This window comes from Watersipora subatra, chromosome 4 (assembly GCF_963576615.1).
Source record: "Watersipora subatra chromosome 4, tzWatSuba1.1, whole genome shotgun sequence".
In the NCBI taxonomy this organism is placed as follows: Eukaryota; Metazoa; Bryozoa; class Gymnolaemata; order Cheilostomatida; family Watersiporidae; genus Watersipora; species Watersipora subatra.
Window position 1 is genome coordinate 4,000,817 of NC_088711.1, and position 22,406 is coordinate 4,023,222.

General features: G+C 36.3%; 1 protein-coding gene across 1 annotated transcript in view; it reads left to right on the top strand.

Annotated features, from left to right (window-relative positions):
* LOC137392805 (valine--tRNA ligase-like) overlaps positions 1 to 22,406 on the top strand; it is a 46,938-nt gene that overhangs the window by 10,370 nt on the left and 14,162 nt on the right. Inside the window, exons 8-13 of the mRNA XM_068079136.1 lie at positions 120 to 305; positions 5,688 to 5,812; positions 6,728 to 6,913; positions 18,269 to 18,433; positions 19,899 to 20,060; positions 21,918 to 22,043. Of these exons, the coding sequence (XP_067935237.1) occupies positions 120 to 305; positions 5,688 to 5,812; positions 6,728 to 6,913; positions 18,269 to 18,433; positions 19,899 to 20,060; positions 21,918 to 22,043 (950 nt within the window). The remainder of the gene's footprint in view (positions 1 to 119; positions 306 to 5,687; positions 5,813 to 6,727; positions 6,914 to 18,268; positions 18,434 to 19,898; positions 20,061 to 21,917; positions 22,044 to 22,406) is intronic.

Consider the following 22,406-nt stretch of genomic DNA (forward strand, 5'->3'; position numbering starts at 1 on the left):
TTTAAACAGTTAAGCTATAAGCTTTGAGATCTGTTTCATTTTTAGAACGCTTTTTTTAGTGTCATAGCAGCTGTTAGCATTTTGTGTAGCTTAGAATTGCATTAGCTCGACTGTTATAGAAAACTCTGAAGAAATTGTTGTGGCCACTACACGCCTCGAGACACTTCTTGGAGATATGGCGATCGCTGTGCACCCTGATGATGAACGGTACCAGCATTTGATAGGCAGAAGAGCAATTCATCCATTTTCTGACAGACTCCTACCCGTTATAGCAGACACCTTTGTTCAACGCAATACTGGAACAGGTTTGACATTTAATGTGGTTGTAACTGTTGTAAGGTTTGTCAAATGGAAGGCAGTGATCCCTGCAGGGAACCATCTACAGTGTCTTCAATTTGCAGCGAGGCTATTTTGTAATTGAAGCTAATTTGTTGTTGGCTAAATACACTGTAAAACCTTTATTTGAACGCCACCTTTAATAGAACACTGCTATCGAAGAAGGTTTAAAAAATACTACGCTACTCTTTAATTGAATGCCACCTCCATTTGACCGCCACTTTGACATTCTTTGATCTTAACAAACCCATAATAAAAAGTGATCAGTAGAAGTGTCCACAAAATAGTACTAATAATGACTTGTTATCAATAACAATTAATTTTTGTTGTTGCTGTAGTGGTTGCCATGATTTTAGTGAAGGTGTACTTGAGAAGATCAATCATCACAATCATCAGATTTACACTCTGATTCAAAGTTACTAAGGTTTAAATCATATTTATTGTCTTAAGATTTGTCCATAGTGTGGTTTACATTTTTACCATAAGACTTTAAAACGTGTTGATGAATGGAGAGAACACTCTTCAGGAACACTGTACGATGTAATAGCGGCCATTGTTATGGCGTATTCTAACTTTGAAATGTTACAAATGTCTTTAAAAACTAAACAAAGTTATGTCTGTTTTCTAACTCCAGAGACTTACATTTTTTTCTTTAAAGCTCTGAAATCAAAACCATCGAAATACTTAATAATGGTACCACGCTAATATTTTATAATCTATGTTCAGAATTTCCTTGTTTAACTCGGCCTGATACTTCGGCGTAGATAAAAAACGTTTTAGAACAAGTGCTGTGGCCGACGGCATTAATGTCGATTCGCCCAAAGGAGAGCGTAAAATATAGGCAACATTATCATTTTTTCGCCTGTCAAAGGGTTAAATGTATCAATTTAGCATCCCAAAAATCTGACGAGCTAGTCGAAAAATACAGCGCCACTCTTTATTTGAACACCACCTCTAACTAAAGGCCACTATAGGGAAGGGTTGGAAAATAGAGTGCCACGGCGTTCAAATAAAGGTCTTACAGTCTGATGAGAAGGCCATGTTGATGAAGTAATCATTAACAACAGTGTTGCCTGTCGCCAAGAGTAAGACTTGTCAAGACAATGTGCTTTAAGCATTACAGATCATTTGTTCAGATCTCTGTATTATTTAGTTTATATGAAGACCACAATGGAAAAACCAGTGATGTCACACTTTTGCAGTTGTAGAAAATCAATTTTTAAGTTTTGATACTATCATGCAATGAAAATACGGTTTATTATTAAAGATCTGTAAGTTTATTGAAATATACATAACTTGGTGCTTATAAAATAACATTTTTAATTCTGGATATTAGTTTCTTGTAATGCAGTGGCCAAAAATGAGCGTGCATGTTGGCAACGTACATCACCTATTTTTCCGCATGAGCGCACTAAATAAAATTTTGCTTAATAAGTAATTATATTTTTCCACTTTAAACTATATTTAACTATAATATAAGTGTACAGTAACACAACAAGTATTTAATAGCAGTTCAATGGTCTCTACAATGTCTAAATTTCATCATTATCTGCTGTCTCAACATCGCTGGTTGTAAGATTGTCAAAAAATGGTTGATTCTCAAATTTGCAAAATCGTTCAAGGACCTGCAAATCTTTGTATTATGCTTTGCTGATTGGCAATGAACTGTTGATAATGCAGCTTGGCTGAGTTTGACGAAGAAGCTTTGATAGTTTTCCAATAGCACACTTGATGTAATGGCCATTCCATGATTCACCATGAGCTTGCTTTCCGTATTCACAACTTTCAGTTGACGTATAGGCCTAGTTTTCATTGGACAAGTTGTCTTGTACATCGGTTTAAGATATTCTGTGTAGTTGAAGAACTTTGAGCTGTCAAGATGAATTACATCAAAAAGGTTTAGGATGTTTGCGAGCATTTTGAAACACCTTCACCCAATCAGATGGCAGATCTGCATCTGACTTGCAATTCGCCTCATTCATGTCTAGATCACATTTCATGTAGGAATGCCCGCGTATTGGATAGCTTACTGTGATCCTATTAAATCTTTGTTCTCATGCACAAGCCAATCAAAATCGCGAACAAAAATAGTCATTTTAGTTCTGTCCAGTGCATCCATCACAGAACAAATCCACTACTTCAGGATCTATGTGATTTTCAACAAAGGGGTTTAGCATAGATGTCACTTCATCTGAGCTTTTTCCAGCCACTGTTTCATCATAGTAGTAGATGTAAGCATCATCTGTTTCTAGCATGTGAATGCTGAAGGAAAGGAAAGAGAGCTGACGACAACAGTAAACATCATTAGTTGTTTTATTAGGCGTCGGTAGATTCTTTTGAAAATCAAAAGCGAATGCGGCAGTAGAACAGTGTCTTTTGGCACTAGCTTTTGCTTCTCTCGTTTTGGTATAAACCATCTCTGCACGTCGCTTGTGTAAGTCATGCTGCAGTTCCATTTTTTCATGTTCTTTCGTATACTTTGTTTGCTCAATCTCACTTAGAGCAGAATCTGCTGCTTGTAGTTCAGCATGCTCTATTCTAAGAACTAGCTCATCACACTGAGAGCAAGTATCTTTTTGAGGGTATCCAAATGAGATGTTAAAATTATCATTAAAGATATTACGATATGTTTCATAGCCAAGGGTGATGTTCGGATTAGTTGTCTTGAACAGATCATACATTTTGGATATGTTGAGTTCTTGAGGAAGATAGAGTCGATGAGATGCTTCTCTAGAGTAGTGCGATGTGCATCCTTTGAAGGAGCGAATATGAGCAATGACAGAATTTCTGTCTTCCTCTGTGATCTTATGAGGTCTATTCCTGTGTTTTCCTCTTCCATCTTGTGGAGGATGTCCTTCAAAAATATATAAATCAACGTGATGCAGCACTTTCAAACTGTTTCATCTGACATCTAAAGCGTGAAAGAATACCAAATAGTAGTATAATTTCTTTATTTGAAGTGTACACTACTTTTTACCTGATGATTTAAAAGACTATTTAATATCAGATTTATTTCATTGCTTTTTATAAAATGTGCATAATAAAGTGGTAACTGCAAAGTCTGAAGGCGAGTTTTGCTCTGCCAGAGACTAAATAAATAACTCAATCAAATCACTAGAAAATATGATGCGAGTTATGCCTGACTCACTGCAGCCTAAAGCAAAATTTAGACTAACCTGTTTCTGCTAAAGCTTTTCTAATAGTTTCTACTCTTTGCTTGGTAATGCCAAAAATAGATAGAAATGCTTTGTGGCAGATCATCTTCTTGACTGTTTTGGGCTCAGCTTCTCTCGAATCTTTGCTGCGTATTTTAACACAATACAGGTAGGTATAGCCATGAGGATTAGAATTAGATAAGTCATCACTTCGGGGCCTTCTTCTCTTCACTTTACACACAGTTATTAGTGAAGATAAATAAGCGTCTTGTTGATCCTTTGTAGTGTAAATTTGATTAAAATCAGTCATCAATTTCTGCCTGTCATCTGCACACACAATTTCAAAGCATTTATACCGTTTGCATAAGCAATTTTCCCCTGTTGTGTGGCTAGAAACCTTTTGTTTTTTAGCCTTTTCTTGTGCACTACCACTTTTTTGTCGTTTCCTAGGCTTTTCAGTCAGTTCTGGATACTCAGATCTATATCCAGGTGCCATTATTATTATTAATAATAATTTAACGGACAAGCACTGCGTTACGCGTCGACCGTTTCTGCTAGCTAAGCAACATTAAACAATGCAAGACCGCGTTAACGAGCATAACGCAGTTTGATTGCTTGACTGTCGGACAGCTGGTTTTTCCATATTACGGCTTGGACATCTCGTGTTTATTCATCTGAGCATAAAATTTAGACAGAAATTTCCATTGGACAACACTGGTTTTTCCAATTTTTTAGTTCACTATACCATTCTGCAGTGCCAAAACTATAGGTAAGTAGCAATAACTCCAAAAAACCTAAAATGTGACAACACTGGTTTTTCCATTGTGGTCTTCATATATATATTTCTCAAAGTATGTGTGTATGTGGTTCTGTCTGTCACTCCGGCTATAGTGCACACTGATTATTTTACCAAAGCGCCCACCCGTTAAGATGCCCCTGTTAAGAAAATTTTTCATAAGGTTCAATTACTATATCTTTGGTCAAGACCAATTCTTCTCACGCGGACAATTATATTGTCTCCATAAAAAGAGCCTCGACATTATCTCTCCAATCTGTCAGACAAAGTCAGTACGATATCTCATTTGTACATTTGTACCAGTATCGAGAAGTACCAGTGTCGTATTCAAAGTTTTGATGGATAGCTTCTGGTGGAACAGTAACCTTTTTTATACCCACACACTTCTATGCAAGAATTGTCATTATTAATTCAACATACTCAGGAATTTTATTTTGTTTTCTCAGTTTGTATTAATTGTATCATTACCGAATCATCTTTTATTGTGATCGTAGCAAAACCGACTTAATTTAGCTATTACTTGCTAATTATTTCACATTTACATCTAAACCTTTATATAGTTGTTTTTTTTAATTACTTGACCTACACGAAACATTTTCCTTGTGGTATGAAGTTTAAAAGTTGTTTGACAAAGTTTGAAAACCTTTAAAGATGTTTTTATTTTCTCTCGTAATTTATTTCAACTACACAAAACACTTTTCTCATGATATTTAGTTTGAAAGTTAGAATGGCAAATGTTGTTATATGTTAAATACAAATCAATTTTCCGACCAAAGAATTTTTTATTACTTGGGAAACGTGGGGTAGCACAGCTAATCTATATATATATATATATATCTATATATGTGTGTAGAATGTTTTGTGAAAAGACTAATCTAATCACGATGCAATGTGCTAGAAAAACACTTGCACGTTGCCACAATGTTGATATCAAAACTGAAAACCAGTTTTGTGGATCCTTGCATTTAAAAACACGCAATGGTAGGTAATTTGGCCTCAAATCTATAAACCATTTTACAGCGCAAAAAAGCTAAAAAAGGTGTCCCAAACTTCACTAACTTCAATGGGATATAAGGAATTTTATAGTTCATAGGTGTTTTATTTAAACTATTATTCTATGTAGAAGTATTTGAATCAACTTGCAAACAGTTTTTCTTTCGATTATAAATGACCACAAGATAATTGTAACACAATTATTTCCACATTCCAGGAAAATTTGCGAGAAGCACTGATGTTTGCTCTTAATCTACTTGCTTACCATTACCTCAAACGCTTCAACCATTGCAGTTTTGTTTTGCATAGCGATCTTTCATACCTTGTCATAGATCAGACTTATTAAGTTGGTCTTGGTGGTTCTCCATCTCTTGCAGTACATGCTTGGCAACTTCAAATATTTGCAGGTGCTGTTAAGATCACCCCCTCGCACAGCCAAATAGATCATGATGTCGCAGAAAGACACTCTCTTCCACACTTGAACATTCTCAATGATGATGGCACTCTGTGCAACTCTGGTGAACATTTTGATGTAAGATCTTGTTGCATTGTTTGCTCACATTTAATTTCATTCATCTGTTGTTTGTAACGTTGACCTCGTTTATGTAACAGTGGCTTTTTTATGATAGCTAACAGGTTTTAGATCTAATCTTAATTTGCTTTTCTAGTTTTAAGAAACTAGTTTTGGTAAAAAAGTGTTGGTTGCATTCATAACAGGTAGATGACAAGTAAATAGCAGGTAGATAAAAAATAATTGATAGCTATTTGGATATTTTGTTATAATCTGAATATTTAGAATAAGTTCCGACACGAATTCAAATCACATACTGTAATAATTATAATTTTTGTACCATTACTAAAAATAATTTTTTAGTCAGCAAGATATTCACTAAGCAAGCATTACCCTCCAAACAAACCATGGTCAGTGTAGAGGTTTTGCGTGCAAGGTCTTGCCTTTTGCGTGCAAGACTACCTACATGCATTTACTCATGTCCAAGCTGCCATGGTATTTTCTAGTCTAAAAAGCAACACATCTCTGATAAAACCATGTAACATCTAACATTATTCAAATTCATGACAAGATTCATTCGATTAGTCGGAGATCAAACCTAAATGATATAACTATATATGTATGGCTTTTAGGTGTGCATTGTTTGTTGAGTTTGTTCTGTTATATCAAGAATTGTCTTCTTTTTATGTCAGTTGAATAGTCACTAAATCTTATAAGTTCGCATATTTCAGATCGTGTGTATTGCCAAGATGAGTGGTATTCGGGCTGAACATCAGTTAAAAGAATTACTATTTTCTCGTTTATTTAAAAGTATTTGGTGTAAAGCCAAATTCCTTTAATATTTCACATCGATGCAACGCTATGAACCCATAACAATTATTTTGAGACGGTGTAACTAGAATTGAGCGATCTCTAACTTAATCTCCTTGTTGTTAGGGTATGAAAAGGTTTGATGCAAGAGAAAAGGTGGCACAGCTACTGCAGAAGAAGCAGTTATGGAGGGGCCAAGTTGCCCACCCCATGGCTGTGCCTGTATGCAGTCGCAGTTACGACATTGTGGAGCCACGGAGGAAAGAGCAGTGGTTTTTGGACTGCTCAGAAATGGCTAGTGAAGCAATCAAGGTAGCGATAAAGCAAAAGTACTGTTCTTTGTGAACACTAGTAAAATATATAATAATCTATGTCAAGGTGACCACAGTCTATGCAGACTCGCCCCCCCCCCTTATTTTTAAAGTTTTGGCGTTCAGATTAGTTAGTTAATAATATAATAAGATGTATTCAGATTAAAATTTTATAAATCATAGGAATTCAGGTTAATTTCATGAGTGCTGTGGTTTAGATAGGTTGGTCAACTGGTATTTTTCTGCTGGTACACCATAAGAAATGAAAATTCATTCCGTGCAACAGGTTAGATATAGTTCTGTGTCTCATCCAAAATTTTTACAAACAGTTTTTATGCCTTGAAACTTCATCAAACGGATATCTTCTGTACCCTAAAATACTGTTCCTAAGGTCTCTTATATATTCATCTGCTTTAAAATTCATTTCTTTGCAGAAATTAAATCGTTTTCATTAAGTCATTGCCATGGTTACTGAAACAAACGTTCAGTTTTGTGTGAAAATAGTACTAGTTTAAATCTTTAACAGTGAGAAAACTCTTTTTTGCTTAAAGGCTTGTCTTTCTTTAACAATTGGAAAGCATTGTAAAAAAACTTTATTATGCTTTTTTACATATTTACATATATACATACACTAACCGAATGCATTGCACTGGTACTGGTAATAAAATAATTACGTAATGAATTAGAGTAACTTACCTCATAAGCTAGTAGTCTAAATCATTACTAAAACAATAGCCGTGTTTGGAGCCAGGTTGACGATTGTCGCATCACGCGTAATGAACAACCATGCTAGTTAACCCTTTGGCTGGGTAAAAGCCCCGCAAAACAACCGAAAATCGTGTAATTTATTTTTAAAATTCAATAAAATCGGTATTCTATGAACATACATAGCTCAAACTGAAATTTATTTCTATTAACAAAACCTTTTCTACATAAACATTCATTTACATATGTACTACTACAAAAAGGTTACGACTATATACAATTGTCTATGTATGAAGTGCTTGGAAGCATTTCCTTCGGCAGAGTCCAACGCCACAACCTAGCCAACGCCAGCAGCATCGTCATCGTCTGAGCTAACATAACAATCACTTTTCTCTGTTATTCAAAGTCTTCAGAGTACATCGCTACCATCATCTGAATTATGATCATGCTGATCAAACAGAAGATCACTAACGATCGCGGGATCAAATAAATTTTTATTTTTTCATTTTGAACGTCGAGCCGTATGTTGACTGGTTTTTCAAACTACTATTTTTTTAAAGGAGTCGCGATTTCTTTAGCTTTTAGCACAAAGCAACGCCTCTCAGATGATCGTTTTATATTGTAATTTATTAACTAATATCTTGTTGAAAATATTTAAGATTTACTAGCGTTTATATTCTTTATTTATTGTTACTAGGTGACAGCTTTATAAACGTCTATCGAAAGCGACAGAAGAGTCGTTTCCCTACGGAACCAAGAAACAACATTTTGGTTGTTTTGGATGATGACGATGCTGCTGGCGTTGGCTAGGTTGTGGCGTTGGAATCTCCGAAGGAAATGCTTCCAAGCATCTCATACATAAACAACTGTACATGGTCGTAGGTTTTTGTAGTAGTACATATGTAAATGAATGTTTATGTAGAAAAGATTTTGTTAATAGAAATAAATTTCAGTTTGAGCTATGTATGTTCATGGAATACCGATTTTATTGAATTTTCAAAAATAAATTACACGATTTTCGGATGGTTTGCGAGGCTTTTACCCAGCCAAAGGGTTAACTAGCACGGTTGTTCATTACACGTAATGCGGCAATCGTCAACCTGGCTCCAAACACAGACATTTTGGTCGTTTCCCCGGCCAAAGGATTAATAACCCCAAGCGCTTTAAGCGAGGGTATTTTAACTGATGTAATGAATGTCATCACATACATTCATCGCTTGGATTTCGTAGCATAGTGAATTAGATTGTTGGTCTGCAGACCAGGAGATTCCGAGACCAAATCCTCTGTGATGCAGATTTTCCATTCCTAAATTTCAATCACTACAGTTGGTCATATACACAACACATGATAGACTTTGATATATATATATACTAGCTGCATTACCCGTCTACAGGAATATATTCACGCGCAGCATAAGGTTTATTGAGAGTTGTCTTTCATACTGTAAAACAACTCCAAATATGCAGTTACATCTCCCTTTCTCCATCTCTCCCTCTTTCCCCTCTCTCCCTCTCCCTCCCTCTTTCCCTCTCTCTCTCTCCCCCCCCCCCCCCCCCTCTCCTCCTCGCTCTCCCTTTCTCTCTCCTTCTCTCCCTCTTTCCCCTCTCTCTCCCTCCCTCTTCTCCCTCTCTCTCCCCCTCTCTCTCCGTCTCTCCCCTCTCTCTCTCTCCCCTCTCTCTCCCCCCCTCTCCTCCTCGCTCTCCCTCTCTCTCCCTCTTTCCGTCTCTCTCCCTCTCTTTCTCCCTCCCTCTTCTCCCTCTTTCTCTCTCTCCCCCTCCTCTCCTTTTCGCTCTCTCTCTCTTCTCCCTCTTTCTCTCCCTCTCTCTCCCCCCCCTCTCCTCCTCGCTCTCCCTCTCTCTCCCCTTCTCTCCCCCCTCTCTTTCTCCCCCCTCTCCTCCTCTCTCTCTCTCCCTTTCTCTCCCTCTCTCTCTCCCTTAGTTCAACGCAACACATGCGGATAGACAACATTTTTGGTTTTTCTGTCGGGCGTATGAAGAAACAGTTTTCGGCGTGTGCCTACTTTTGAGCAGGCGACGTATAGCTGGTCATGGCTGATGCAGGGTGACAGTAAGTCGATAGCAGCTGCTCTCTTTCTTTTCACAATAGCGTATCACAGCGCTCGGAGTACTCATGAAAGTTCTGTAATAGTAAGTTACAGTAGGCCTACTCGTAGCTGGAAAAAAATTAGTAACTCGGCTGCTGAAGGAAATGAACATGACCCACTATCACGAACAGCGGCAAATCCAACGTTATTAAGTAGTGGAGATGTGGCAATTCATAGACAATACAACATCGTATAAGAAACACTTACCTTTTTGATGTGGAAATTTAGTAGGTGAGAAATGCGTTTTTCTAGTGGCTCCAAGAAACAAACGTTTACGTGACCTTCTCGGTACACGTTGGCAGTAAATATTAATTGGATGTAAATAATTACTCGTTAATTTATTTTATTTAATGAATAGTACATTTGTATAGCTGTATAGACACCTTTGTATAGGCCGCAGAACTCAGGAAAGGTGCTTTTAAACACGGCAGAAAATTTGCTGTTTAAAAAGCGTGCTAACCGGGGATTTCGGTTAATGCGCTCGAGCGGTGAAAGAAAAACAACAGAATCGCCACACCTTTATATAAGCCGCTTGGCTCAAATCGTCAGAGAAAAGTAGCAGCTAATAGCCCATATTACGATATTACGATAATTAGTACTCATATTAATTCGGTTGGCTTCGTTCGACCGGATGGAAAAAGAAAGACCGCTCTATAATTTATTTACCGTTACTACACATATTACCTAATTCAGTTTGCTTCGTATGACCGAAATTCGTACGACGATAAAAGGAAAGACCGCTCTATAAGGCGGACAATCAATCAGATAGACAACGATTGCCGTTTATATAGTAGATAGAGAACAGCGTTTTTCTAGTGGTTGCAAGAAACAAATGTTCACATTACCTTTCCGGTACACGTTGGCAGTAAATATTAATTAGATGTAATTTACTACTCATTAATTTATTTAAAGAGTAGTAAATTTTATTTAATTCACTACTAATATTTACTACTAATTTAATTTTACTACTTACTCATATTAATTAAGTTTGCTTCGTACGATCGAATCTGTTACAATCTTGCCACAATCAATACTCATAGAGGATCTATTCTTCAGTCCTGAACCCTTGTATATAGTACATATCAATCAATTTATCTTTGTATAAGCTATCCTGCATTACTTATTTGAAGTCATCCTCTCATGTAAATTTTCTTTTAACTTTTACACAAATAATCTCAAACTAAATATGAATTGTTCACTACTATCTTGCATTCAGGATTCTTCTACAGTTTCCGTTTTATTGGATAATATGCCTGCAAATAGAGGCTTTTTGTTATTTTGTTATCAGCAAAATAAAAGATTACTAACTAACGATCGAATCGAAAAAAAAAAGACCGCCATATAATTTATTTATACTGCTCATATTTGGGAGTTATCGATGACTCAATATATCGAGAAGACAACTCATACTATTAGCATATCAGTATTTATCGTCCATCCCTACGATGAATAGCAGGTTACGTATTATAATAGAGGCGTGTACTAACCGAAGATTCCCGTTAATGCGCCCTAGCGGTGAAAAAAAACCACAGAATAGACATGCCCTCATATAAAAGTAGCGGCTAATAGTCGGAAAAGTACGGTACTCTATAAAGCGGACAGACAGATAGACAGACAACAATTGCCGTTTATATAGTAGATCTATATATATATAAGATATATATATACATGTATATATATACATATCTTAAAATCTGTTGTGCAACGCCGGGCATTTGGCTAGCGTATACATATATGCGTGTATATCAGTTTATGATATATATACCTGACCTATATATATATACATGTCAGGTATATCTATATACAGGTCAAGTATATATACTGCTGAAGTAACTAATTATCTAAAAGATAGCTACTGTCAGTTTTAAGGATGCGGTCTTTCCTCTCATTAGGTTTTACTCCTAATTTTTTAAAGATAGAAGAAAAAAATATATACGATGCACTTGTTCAATAATTAGGAACTAATCTAGGAGATAATTATCAAATATATTGGGTGTTTTAAGAGAGTTCATACCGCTTCATGTTCTACGCGACTGTTTCTGCTCTGCTAATCTTTGGTAAAGGCGTGTAGCTTCCTGCGCGTATCACACAGCGCCTATCGTTTTGTGCCTATACTGCTGCTCCTATCCTTCCTGTTTATAGAAAGCTGGGATCGCTCCTCTAAAACCTGTTTTTGTTGAATTACTCAGATTACTTGGCTTGAGAGTTGTAGCCTCATGTCACACCAGCTTTTAGCAGTGTTCACATTGTTGCTACCGTTTAATTTAAAGAGTTTCATCACTGTGTCCAGACAGCTAATACGGCAACAATTGGTAGCAAAGTTGAGATAATCTCCCAGCTTATTGCAAATTTAGGAGCAAGAAAATTGCTGTACCAGGAAGGAGAGGATTAGCATTAGCTGATGATGCCATAGATAATCTCTCCTTATTAATCATCCATATAATTCGTAAGTTTTGGCAGTTTAGATTTTTGCTGCTGTATTCACATATGCCTGCATCCATAGGTATCACAGCGTCATGTGTACACTTGTCATGTGTACTTAGTTGTTCACACTACCATTGCACATAATATTCTTTCGTTCCAACTATTATCTATTACCATCCTATGTGTTATCAACCAGATTTGGACGTAAAAGATAATAAAATATTTTTAGATTAGCTTGAATAAACAAGATGTTTTTGTGCAGGGAGACTATTTTCAAATAGCATGGCTCTACCTGTCACCGAGGTTTTGCTTACGATTGTCCAGCGGATGGGTACCATCAATAACTGGTAGCACTTGGTCTTGATTGTCACCGAAAAATTTCTGCAATAATCAGTCAACATTAATGGGTGGTAGACGGCCCACTTACTGATGACTTACATCTTCCTCAAGATGATAGATCGCCTTTAAAGATAATTGGAAGTTAATGACAGTAAAAACATGTAAATCATTGAATGTCCGGTCTTAAGCTCTCCATAATCATGTCGCTGTACTCCGCTGTAGTTCTGACAGCGGTTCAAGTACAACTGACCATGGTACACGGGTAGGATTAATGTCTAGCTAACTACTACAAATCGTTAGTCATAGATAGGTAACCTATGACAATTTATTTCCAGGTTTCGCTAAAACTTATTTTGTGCTGTATTTATCCGCTGGGGAATTATCTTCTTATTAAAGACCTTTTTAGCCAGACAGCCAGCCTTTTGTGTCAATAGCGCAATTATTGCTGTCAATCTGTAAGTCTAAGGCTGTAGGAATATTATTAAACTGTTAGCTGTCTTCATCTTGATAGCCACCTTCGTAAGCATGGTCTACACAATGTTTGCTCACTAAAAGTTTGCTCTTTGAGAAACTGATGTTGATAGTGTCTTGCATTTTCATTCATCTACATTTAAGCAAATTTTAATAAAAGTCGACTCTTTGCTTTTACTAATAAAAATATTAAAAAAATTATTACGATTCTACAAAATGTTTGTGTGTTTCAGCTATTGCCGATTTGTACAAAATACATCTGATCAATTCCGATCTATCTCAGCAGCTAGAAGTTCCTTATTGTCATAGACTTGTATTGATTATTCAAACAAACTTTTAATGCATGCCTCTTACGCAGTAAAAATGCGTTGTCAGTGGCAAATCTCAAAATAACCCATATAGCTTGTCCTTCTAGCTTGCTACCAGTTACCTCAACATTTTAAATAGGGGCCAATAAAAGTTGCATATAATATAGTATTACACCATCTGACACCAAAAGCTAGTCTGTGCATAGGTTGTAACTGGCAATTTGACACAAAAAGTTTGACAATTAAAACTTGGAAGTTCATTATGACTAGGTGCTTTCGTGCTGACAGTTTCATGCACATTGAAGATCAGCATAGTAGCCATTTAGAACTCGATAGTATTGTTGAGTGCTATTTGAAGGAATTGATCGCTGCTATCGGAAGGAATCAATTGTTGTTATTTTAGGGAATTGATTGCTAAGATTATTTTGTTTTATTTATTTTTATTTAGCAAGTTTAAAATACCCTTAGCCAATGTCTGCACTACTTGCCTCATTTTTACATAATGCCAGTCTTGTCTAAAATCCTACAGTGAATGAACTGAAATATCTATAGCCCTTTAATCATGACCTGGATGCTATGTTCTGTCTGAGTTCTTGTTCTTAGTCTGTCTGCTGATTTATTATTTACATGCAAATATTACCTTACCACTGACATCATAGCATTCTAATCAGGTTGGCCAATAAATTAGAATTTTAGGACAATTATCTTGTTCGCTGTATATCTAGATTATATATTGTTCAGCAAACTCAAATATAGTTGTTTTGTAAGCTGGATTCATTTCAGAAGCACCAGACCTGATCAACGGAAAGTTCGGAATGAAATTTAAACTTGAGTGATTTAACTTCTAAATCTCTGCACACGTGGTGTTGTGGTAGCTTTGCATAAAAAGAGCCCTGTAAGCCAAAAGTGTCACTATGTCTAACTTGCACTATCACAGGTATGCACATACTTTCCTGCCCACTAAATGTTGTGACTGCCAACTTTCTTCGTCGTTGCACTATTTTAAAAACCTCTCATGTCATGAATTTTTCAATAAGGGCGAATATATTAGTCATTTTAAAAATCTCAAATCCCACTTTTTTATAGGAAACATACCAATCAATCTGTGAATAAGCTGTTCAACCCACTTGAGGTCAATCGTGCAATCGCTCAATGACATAGTCATACGCAAGATACATAGTCATACGCAAGATTTATAGTCATATACAAGATAGGTTTAGCATAATTACGGGAGTTTTAAACACACCGTATCTCTCAATATGTTTGCCCTTCAATGAGAGTTGAGTGATAGCTTTGTCCTTTCTGGTCTTGAAATATTCTTTCGGCCACTTTTGTAAAGTCAGAAGCTCATAAAAAACATAACAACATCACATACATGATCGTTTGAATAGCATAAAGTTACTTCGATGCTCTTACAAATGTACTGTGGTAATCATAATTATGGGGCCACCTAGTAATTTTTATGCTCATAGGCATTTATGGCATAAACCCATTTTCTTTGTTATCCCATACCATACATATGATACATATTTAAGAAGCAAGTGTTATAGTCTTTGCCACCAAAAGTATTATCAAGAAATATAATCTACTTACCGGGTACCCATCTTATCCTGTCCTCTAGTTGACAAAGGCCTGCCAACTAAATATTAAAATGCTACTAATCCTCCAGAGGCCACCAGTTTGCTTTCATATAGTAACACGTATACATAGGTTCAAAAACCATGTTAACTTTGCTTAATTTGATCGACGAATGTATACTTAGTTTTCATTGGTTTTTTTTTATAATATGCAGATACCGCTATGTAACATCATAATATGCAGATACCGCTATGTAACATCATAATATGCAGATACCGCTATGTAACATCATAATATGCAGATACCGCTATGTAACATCATAATATGCAGATACCGCTATGTAACATCATAATATGCAGATACCGCTATGTAACATCATAATATGCAGATACCGCTATGTAACATCATAATATGCAGATACCGCTATGTAACATCATAATATGCAGATACCGCTATGTAACATCATAATATGCAGATACCGCTATGTAACATCATAATATGCAGATACCGTTATGTAACATCATAATATGCAGATACCGCTATGTAACATCATAATATGCAGATACCGCTATGTAACATCATAATATGCAGATACCGCTATGTAACATCATAATATGCAGATACCGCTATGTAACATCATAATATGTAGATACCGCTATGTAACATCATAATATGCAGATACCGCTATGTAACATCATAATATGCAGATACCGCTATGTAACATCATAATATGCAGATACCGCTATGTAACATCATAATATGCAGATACCGCTATGTAACATCATAATATGCAGATACCGCTATGTAACATCATAATATGCAGATACCGCTATGTAACATCATAATATGCAGATACCGCTATGTAACATCATAATATGCAGATACCGCTATGTAACATCATAATATGCAGATACCGCTATGTAACATCATAATATGCAGATACCGCTATGTAACATCATAATATGCAGATACCGCTATGTAACATCAAAATCAAGCCAAATATTAGTTTGTATTTAATACTATTCATATGTAGAACATCTTTAGTTTGTCATTGTGCATGTTGCCTAAAATCATCTAATAAATACTTTGCAAACTATCAATTAATTACAAATAACGGGTTTATTTTAAGCAGGCCCATAATTACGATCACCGCTGCATCATTTAGGTCAAATAGACAAATAGCAATTAGTTTTTCTTTCTGTATTTCTATCCATGATGAATAGTTGCAGATTCACATTAACACAATCCGTTGTGTAAGGCTTAGTTTACATCAGCTAGAAGTGAGAGTTGTCTAATAATCAGTCAGGGAATGAGAGTTGTCTACTCATCAGTCAGGGAGTGGGAGTTGTCTGGTAGTCAATCAGAGAGTGAGAGTTCGCTAATAATCTGTCAGGGAGTGAGTTGTCTACTCATCAGTCTGGGAGTGAAAGTTGTCTACTCATCAGTCAGGGAGTAAGAGTTGTCTAATGATAGCTACTTAAATATCCGCAACATCGGCTCTACTATTGTTCGTATTGCGATGTCCTTTCTGGTGATATCCTTTTCTTACGAAAGACATGATCCGGAAACACATTACAATAAAAATCTTTAAAATTTGTGTTACGAATTGATTACTGAAAGCTGATGTCTTCATTTTCAATAAGAGCTTTTATAGTGAATAAATCAGATTTCCAAAATTTATTATCGTTATAAGTTGTTATCTTTCACTATCAGCCCGCTTACATTATTCACTGTAGATGAGCCATATTCTAGTCTCTCAGAACACTTTAATCAGATAAGTTAGAAATTAAGTGTCTACAAATCTAATAAGTTGAAACTGATCAGGCAATTTATAGTGTTTGAAAACATACCGTTAAACCCCTAATTGGACTTCACCTCTATTCGAATGCCACCTCCAATTGACTGCCACCCTGAGAGAAGGGTTGAGAAATAGACCGCAACTATCCAATTGAACGCCACCTCAATTTGATCGCCACTTTGACATTATTTGATCTTTACGAGCCCTTAATATCAGCTGATCAGTATAAAAGTGTCCACAAAATCGTTATAATAATAAATCGTTTATATTGATAACAATTAATTCTCTCGTTGTCCAATTTCAAAGCTTTTCGTTTTTTCGTTAAAACTTTGAAAGCAACACCATAGAAATAATTAATAACGGTCTCAGACTAATAGTAGTTCTCTGTTTAACGCGGTCTTGATACTTCGAAATACATGTACATATATAAAAAACGGTTTAACTTCACGATAGTAGATGTAATTTTGAAAGCAACGCCATAGAAATAACTACTAACTGTCTCAGGCTAATAGTAGTTCCTTGTTTAACGCGGTCTTAATACTGCAAAGGACATGCATATAAAAACCGGTTTGCAAGTTTTGGATAGAAGGTTACGTTTAGCGAACAAACTTTTATGCGTTGCATTGGTGCTAAATGCACCACGTGAAAGTTTTGCTCTGCCAAAAAGTTGTTTGGACGCTAATATCGACAAGTTCAGCAGTGCAGAAGAAGAGTTGTGGCCAGATGATATTGTGGAAGGTATTGGACAACTAGAACATGTTCGTTCCATCGAAAGCAACAATCAGAATGCAGCTGGCCGAGCAAATGGGGGAAACATTTTTGTTTTAAAAACGTTAATTTTTGTTTCTGCATGTAATATAAGTATGGTTCGCTTATGTCACTTGCTCATGAATATATATTTGTATAATTTGATAGATTATTATTGTATAACTTCTAAATATGCAGTTTTATTGCATGTTATTTAATAGCATCCTTGCGGCTATCTTAACACAGCTTGTAATGATCGATGCTCATAACTCCACTTCTATTGCACACAAAAAGCTAGTTTCAGCTGCAAACTGTAGCAAGCATATCAGTGAGTGCAATGAGCTTCTATTCAACAATATTAAATATAGATATAAAATTAAAAAAAGTCTTCAAATTTAGAATGATAGTATCGCTCAACCGAAAAAAAGAGCAAAATATAGGCGACATTCGCCTCGCCCATAATAGGGCTAAATATATCTTCCGAAAATTCTGACGAGCCATTTGAAAAATACACCGCCAGCCTCTATTTGAATGGAAAGGTTGAAAAATAGAGCGCCATTGCGTTCAATTAGAGGTTTTACGGTATTTGTGCTCAAGTACTGGGTTCTCTTCCTCTACTGTTACTTATAATAACTTTCATATATCCTTTTATATTGCCACATCTCATTTCAAGCTATTCATATGTTCATCTCTCAAATGTGTTTTTTTGGCTAAGTATTCAAAAATGGATATCGATAATATTTTAGTTCAGCTCTTAAGCTGGAAATTATTGAAACTTTTTATATGAAGGAAAAAGAACAAAAATGATAGTATTCATAAGTGTGACAGATCTTATAATATATTTGCCAACTTATAATTAGCTTTTATTTTGTAAATGTTAGGCCGCTGAAGAAAAAGACCTAGCCTTTGTACCAGCCTACTATAGCAAGCTTTGGGCTCACCATCTTGAAAAGACAAAGAGTATCCCCTGGTGCCTATCTAGACAGCTATGGTGGGGTCACAGCATTCCAGCTTACAGACTCCTAGATTTGACTAAAAAAGGCGAGGTGAGGTCACACATGGCTATTAAGAAATTGAAGATTTTACCTCATGCGCTATCAGTTACAAAAAAAGAAAATGTTCTTTGCGCTTCATGTACATATATGTGTATAGTAGATATACTACAAATAAGTTAGGCATTCTGTTTATATTTTAGCCGTGCATTCGGTAAGAAATGCACTTCCCTCATCAATATTCTTCAGAATGTTTGTTCCTATTTTGGATCATAGAATGGGATATTTTATTAGAACTGTACTAAGAAGGATAAGACAGGGCAGTTGTAAGCTACGAGCAGGGCTTTAGGAATGGGGAAAGAGACGTCAGAATAGCAGAAAAAAGTTTGGCTGGTGGTCTCGTTACCCTCACTGTCTGCCAAATTATTGATGCACATTTCCTTTTTGAACAGACGTTTGACATTTGATTACCAGTTCAGATCACTCTGATTCATTGTTTTAACTCACATTTATTCTTATCGGGTGCATCAAGTTAAAATTCACCGTGGTCATCCGTTTGTCTGTTGAGGTTTCACAGGCAACTTGACAACCTCTGCAAAATATTGTATATATGCTTCTCGCAGGTCTGTTTGCTGATGTGTTTTTTTCGTTGACTTAACAAGCTCATATCAAAACATTTTACAGTCACTATTTTCAGAGATTACTGTATAATAGTGACTGTAAAATGTTTTGATATGAGCTTGTTAAGTCAACGAAAAAAACAAGCTCATATTCAGAGATTACTGTATTAGATTTGTTTGTTCATAGATTAGGATGAAAAGGCGTATACCTATAATATTTCGTCTGTGTATAATCACAGGTTTGGCTTCAGAGTTCAATATTTATTTAGAAATACTGTTCTGTTGATATTATTTATTTCTGCTATTTCTGTAACGTGCTTTGTTGTCTAGTTTCTGTTAATGTTTGCAAGGCTGTTTGAGGGTTACTCAGCTTTCATCATTAGTCTCTTTGTACCTTTAGAGCACAGGCCAGGCTTTGCTTGTAATTGTCCCTTCGACAGCAGTCGCAAAGCGGCAGCTCTTCTGATATTGTATCTGGCTTTATATAAGACATAGAGCTGGCAAATGTTTGTCTTTTAGTAAGAAATGATAACAAGAAAAAAAGTGCTCAGTTACTGAGTTGAGTAGCAAATTAGACACTGGTTTAGTTATCTTGTATTGTTCTCTGAATATCTCTGAACCTCCACCTGGAAACCTCCAAAAATCAGGGCTGAGTTATTTTAAGCTAGCTTTGAACTCAGAGCAAGGTTAAAAGGCAATATTTTCTACAGGCTTCTTTATTTCTGCAAGACATATTTTCTGTTCATTAGGTGTTTCCACTTGTATCTGCTCCATCGCTGAAGTACACCCGATTGACAAAATACGTCAAGGGCTTCTTTGATGGCAAATTCAGATGTAGCTATGGAGCTTTAGGTTTTGTAAAACATGTGATTAGGTACATGTCATGTGTGTATTTTTAGTTTGTGACATGGATAGTGGCTCCCACGCATTCAGAGGCCGGTGAGAGAGCGAGAGGCATCCTTGGACACGATCAGTTTAAGCTAAGACAGGATGAAGATGTGCTAGACACATGGTTTTCATCTGCTCTTCTTCCCTTTGCATCCCTCGGTTGGCCACATCAGGTACTAATGATGATAAAGTAGTGGTTAAGGCTCATCGCTTATTCCATCAATTAAACTTGATGAGCGCAAAATGATCTATCCGTAGTTAATTATACTTTATGGCATTGGAATATGGAAAATCTTCTTACTGATGCTTGGGTGGTATTTAGTTATCTCATTGAGCTCTCATCACAAGCAACGATATGTCGTCATATCAGCTCTCTATACTCGCTGTGTGCACTCATGTTTACCTTCACAGGTTGCGTCGACTTAATTATCTGCTGCAAACATCTCCCTAAAACCGCAAATATATTTTCAGATACTTCTAATGACAGAGTGAGGTAGTTTTTTGCTTAAGGAACCTCCTAATTTTCTTGCCCATTTGAGCAAAAACTGCACAAATTTTCATCTACAAACCACACCTAGCAGTCGGTTGAGACCATGATTGTCAGCAAAGATTACCACTGGATACCTTGAGTCGCTCTTAGCTCTTCTAACACTTGTCAATCCAACTTTTTTTAATGGACGCTAATCGTCTTTGTATAGTATACTAATAATATTCTACACCTTTGAGTAGAAAGCGGTTGATATGTGTAATCATAGCCGTGTAAAATAGGCTTCTCACTCGTCCTCTGTTTTAATTCAAACATTTAATAGCTTAGAAAGTACATGCACATTTTTGGATTAAGTGATGTTATTTATCTGGTACATTATCTGGTAGAGGCTGACAATGTTATTTATATTTATTTATTATATATATTTATTATATATATTTATTATATATATTTATTATATATATTTATTATGTATATTTATATATTTTTAAAATATGGAAGATGGGATACTTTTAAAGCTTCTTTCACTGATGTAGTCTTTTTTTTAAATCTGGAACCATTTAGGTTCAGTTATATAAGCTGCTCTTCACATGTCTGCTCTCAGAGACCATCCTTGCTCCAAACCCATGCTCCTAACCCTTGCTCCTAACCCTTGCTCCTAACCCTTGCTCTTAACTCATGCTCCTAACCCTTGCTCCTAACCCTTGCTCCTAACCCATGCTCCTAACCCATACTCCTAACCCATGTTCCTAACCCATGCTCCTAACCCTTGCTCCTAACCCTTGCTCCTAACCCATGCTTCTAACCTATGCTCCCAACCCATGCACCTAAACCATGCTCCTAACCCATGCTCCTAACCCATGCTCTTAACCCATGTTCCTAACCCATGCACCTAACGCATGCTCCTAACCCATGCTCCTAACGCATACTCCTAACCCATGCTCCTAACCCTTGTTCCTAACCCATGCTCCTAACCCTTACTCCAAACCCATGCGGGTAACCAATGCGCGCCTAGCCCATGCTCAAACTAATGCTATGGTGAATCAATTAGCCTATAGAAGCGATGGTTAGGTTTCGATTTTTGGCGCAACCAGTATCAAAGACTGACATAGCCTTGGAGTTTGCTGGTCAAGAATGGAATACAGAAAGTAATATCTTTTATGCTTGCAATTGGTCAATTTATATATCCTGTAAATAACATTGCTATGTAAAAATAGCATATGCCAGTCATTATTACAAGCCTTTTGCGGACGGATGATGTGACTTGACTCCATTAAACAATTCAGTCCTTAAGAATGACACTGTGAAGATGAATACCATCTATTGATATGTATGCTATCATACAGTGCAAAATTGATGGCTTATGTGGTAGACATATTTCGCCTTTTGTCAATTGGATGATGAATGTCACTTCTATCAAGGTAAACTGAAAATCAGCAATTTTCACTTTCAACCCCTGGACATATTTATTGGGCTGGTCTGTTTTATAAACATAGGGTGCGGTTGTACATTTGAATTTCATCCAGATTCTATGTATTTATAGAACTTTGACCTCTCCGCTTTCTACCCTGGCAGTATGATAGAATCTGGTAGCGATATATTGTTCTTTTGGATTGCCAGAATGGTGATGATGGGTAAGAGATTGACCGGACATCTTCCTTTCCAAACTGTAAGTTTAGCCACCTAGATCGCTTACAATGCCCTGTTGTGTCTCTTAGAATCAATTGACTTTGGCTTGCTGTCGATAAGTAGTACACCAAAATGTTGTTCAAACTCTCCAGAATGTCAGAAAGTTAAAAGAGTGACAAAATATAAAACAGTGCAATTAAATGTTCTTTATCCAATCAGTGCTCAGCTGATTTCAATGTACAAAATTATCTAACTGGCCGGTCAACGCCTAATACAAATGGTTTTTTGATTGATCTCAACTGAATATAAGCGTATCTTGTAGTGGTTACAGCGATTGCTTAGTTCATTGCTTAACCTTTTGTCAATGTGTCAGCGCTTCTAGCGATTCCAGCTGCACCTTGAT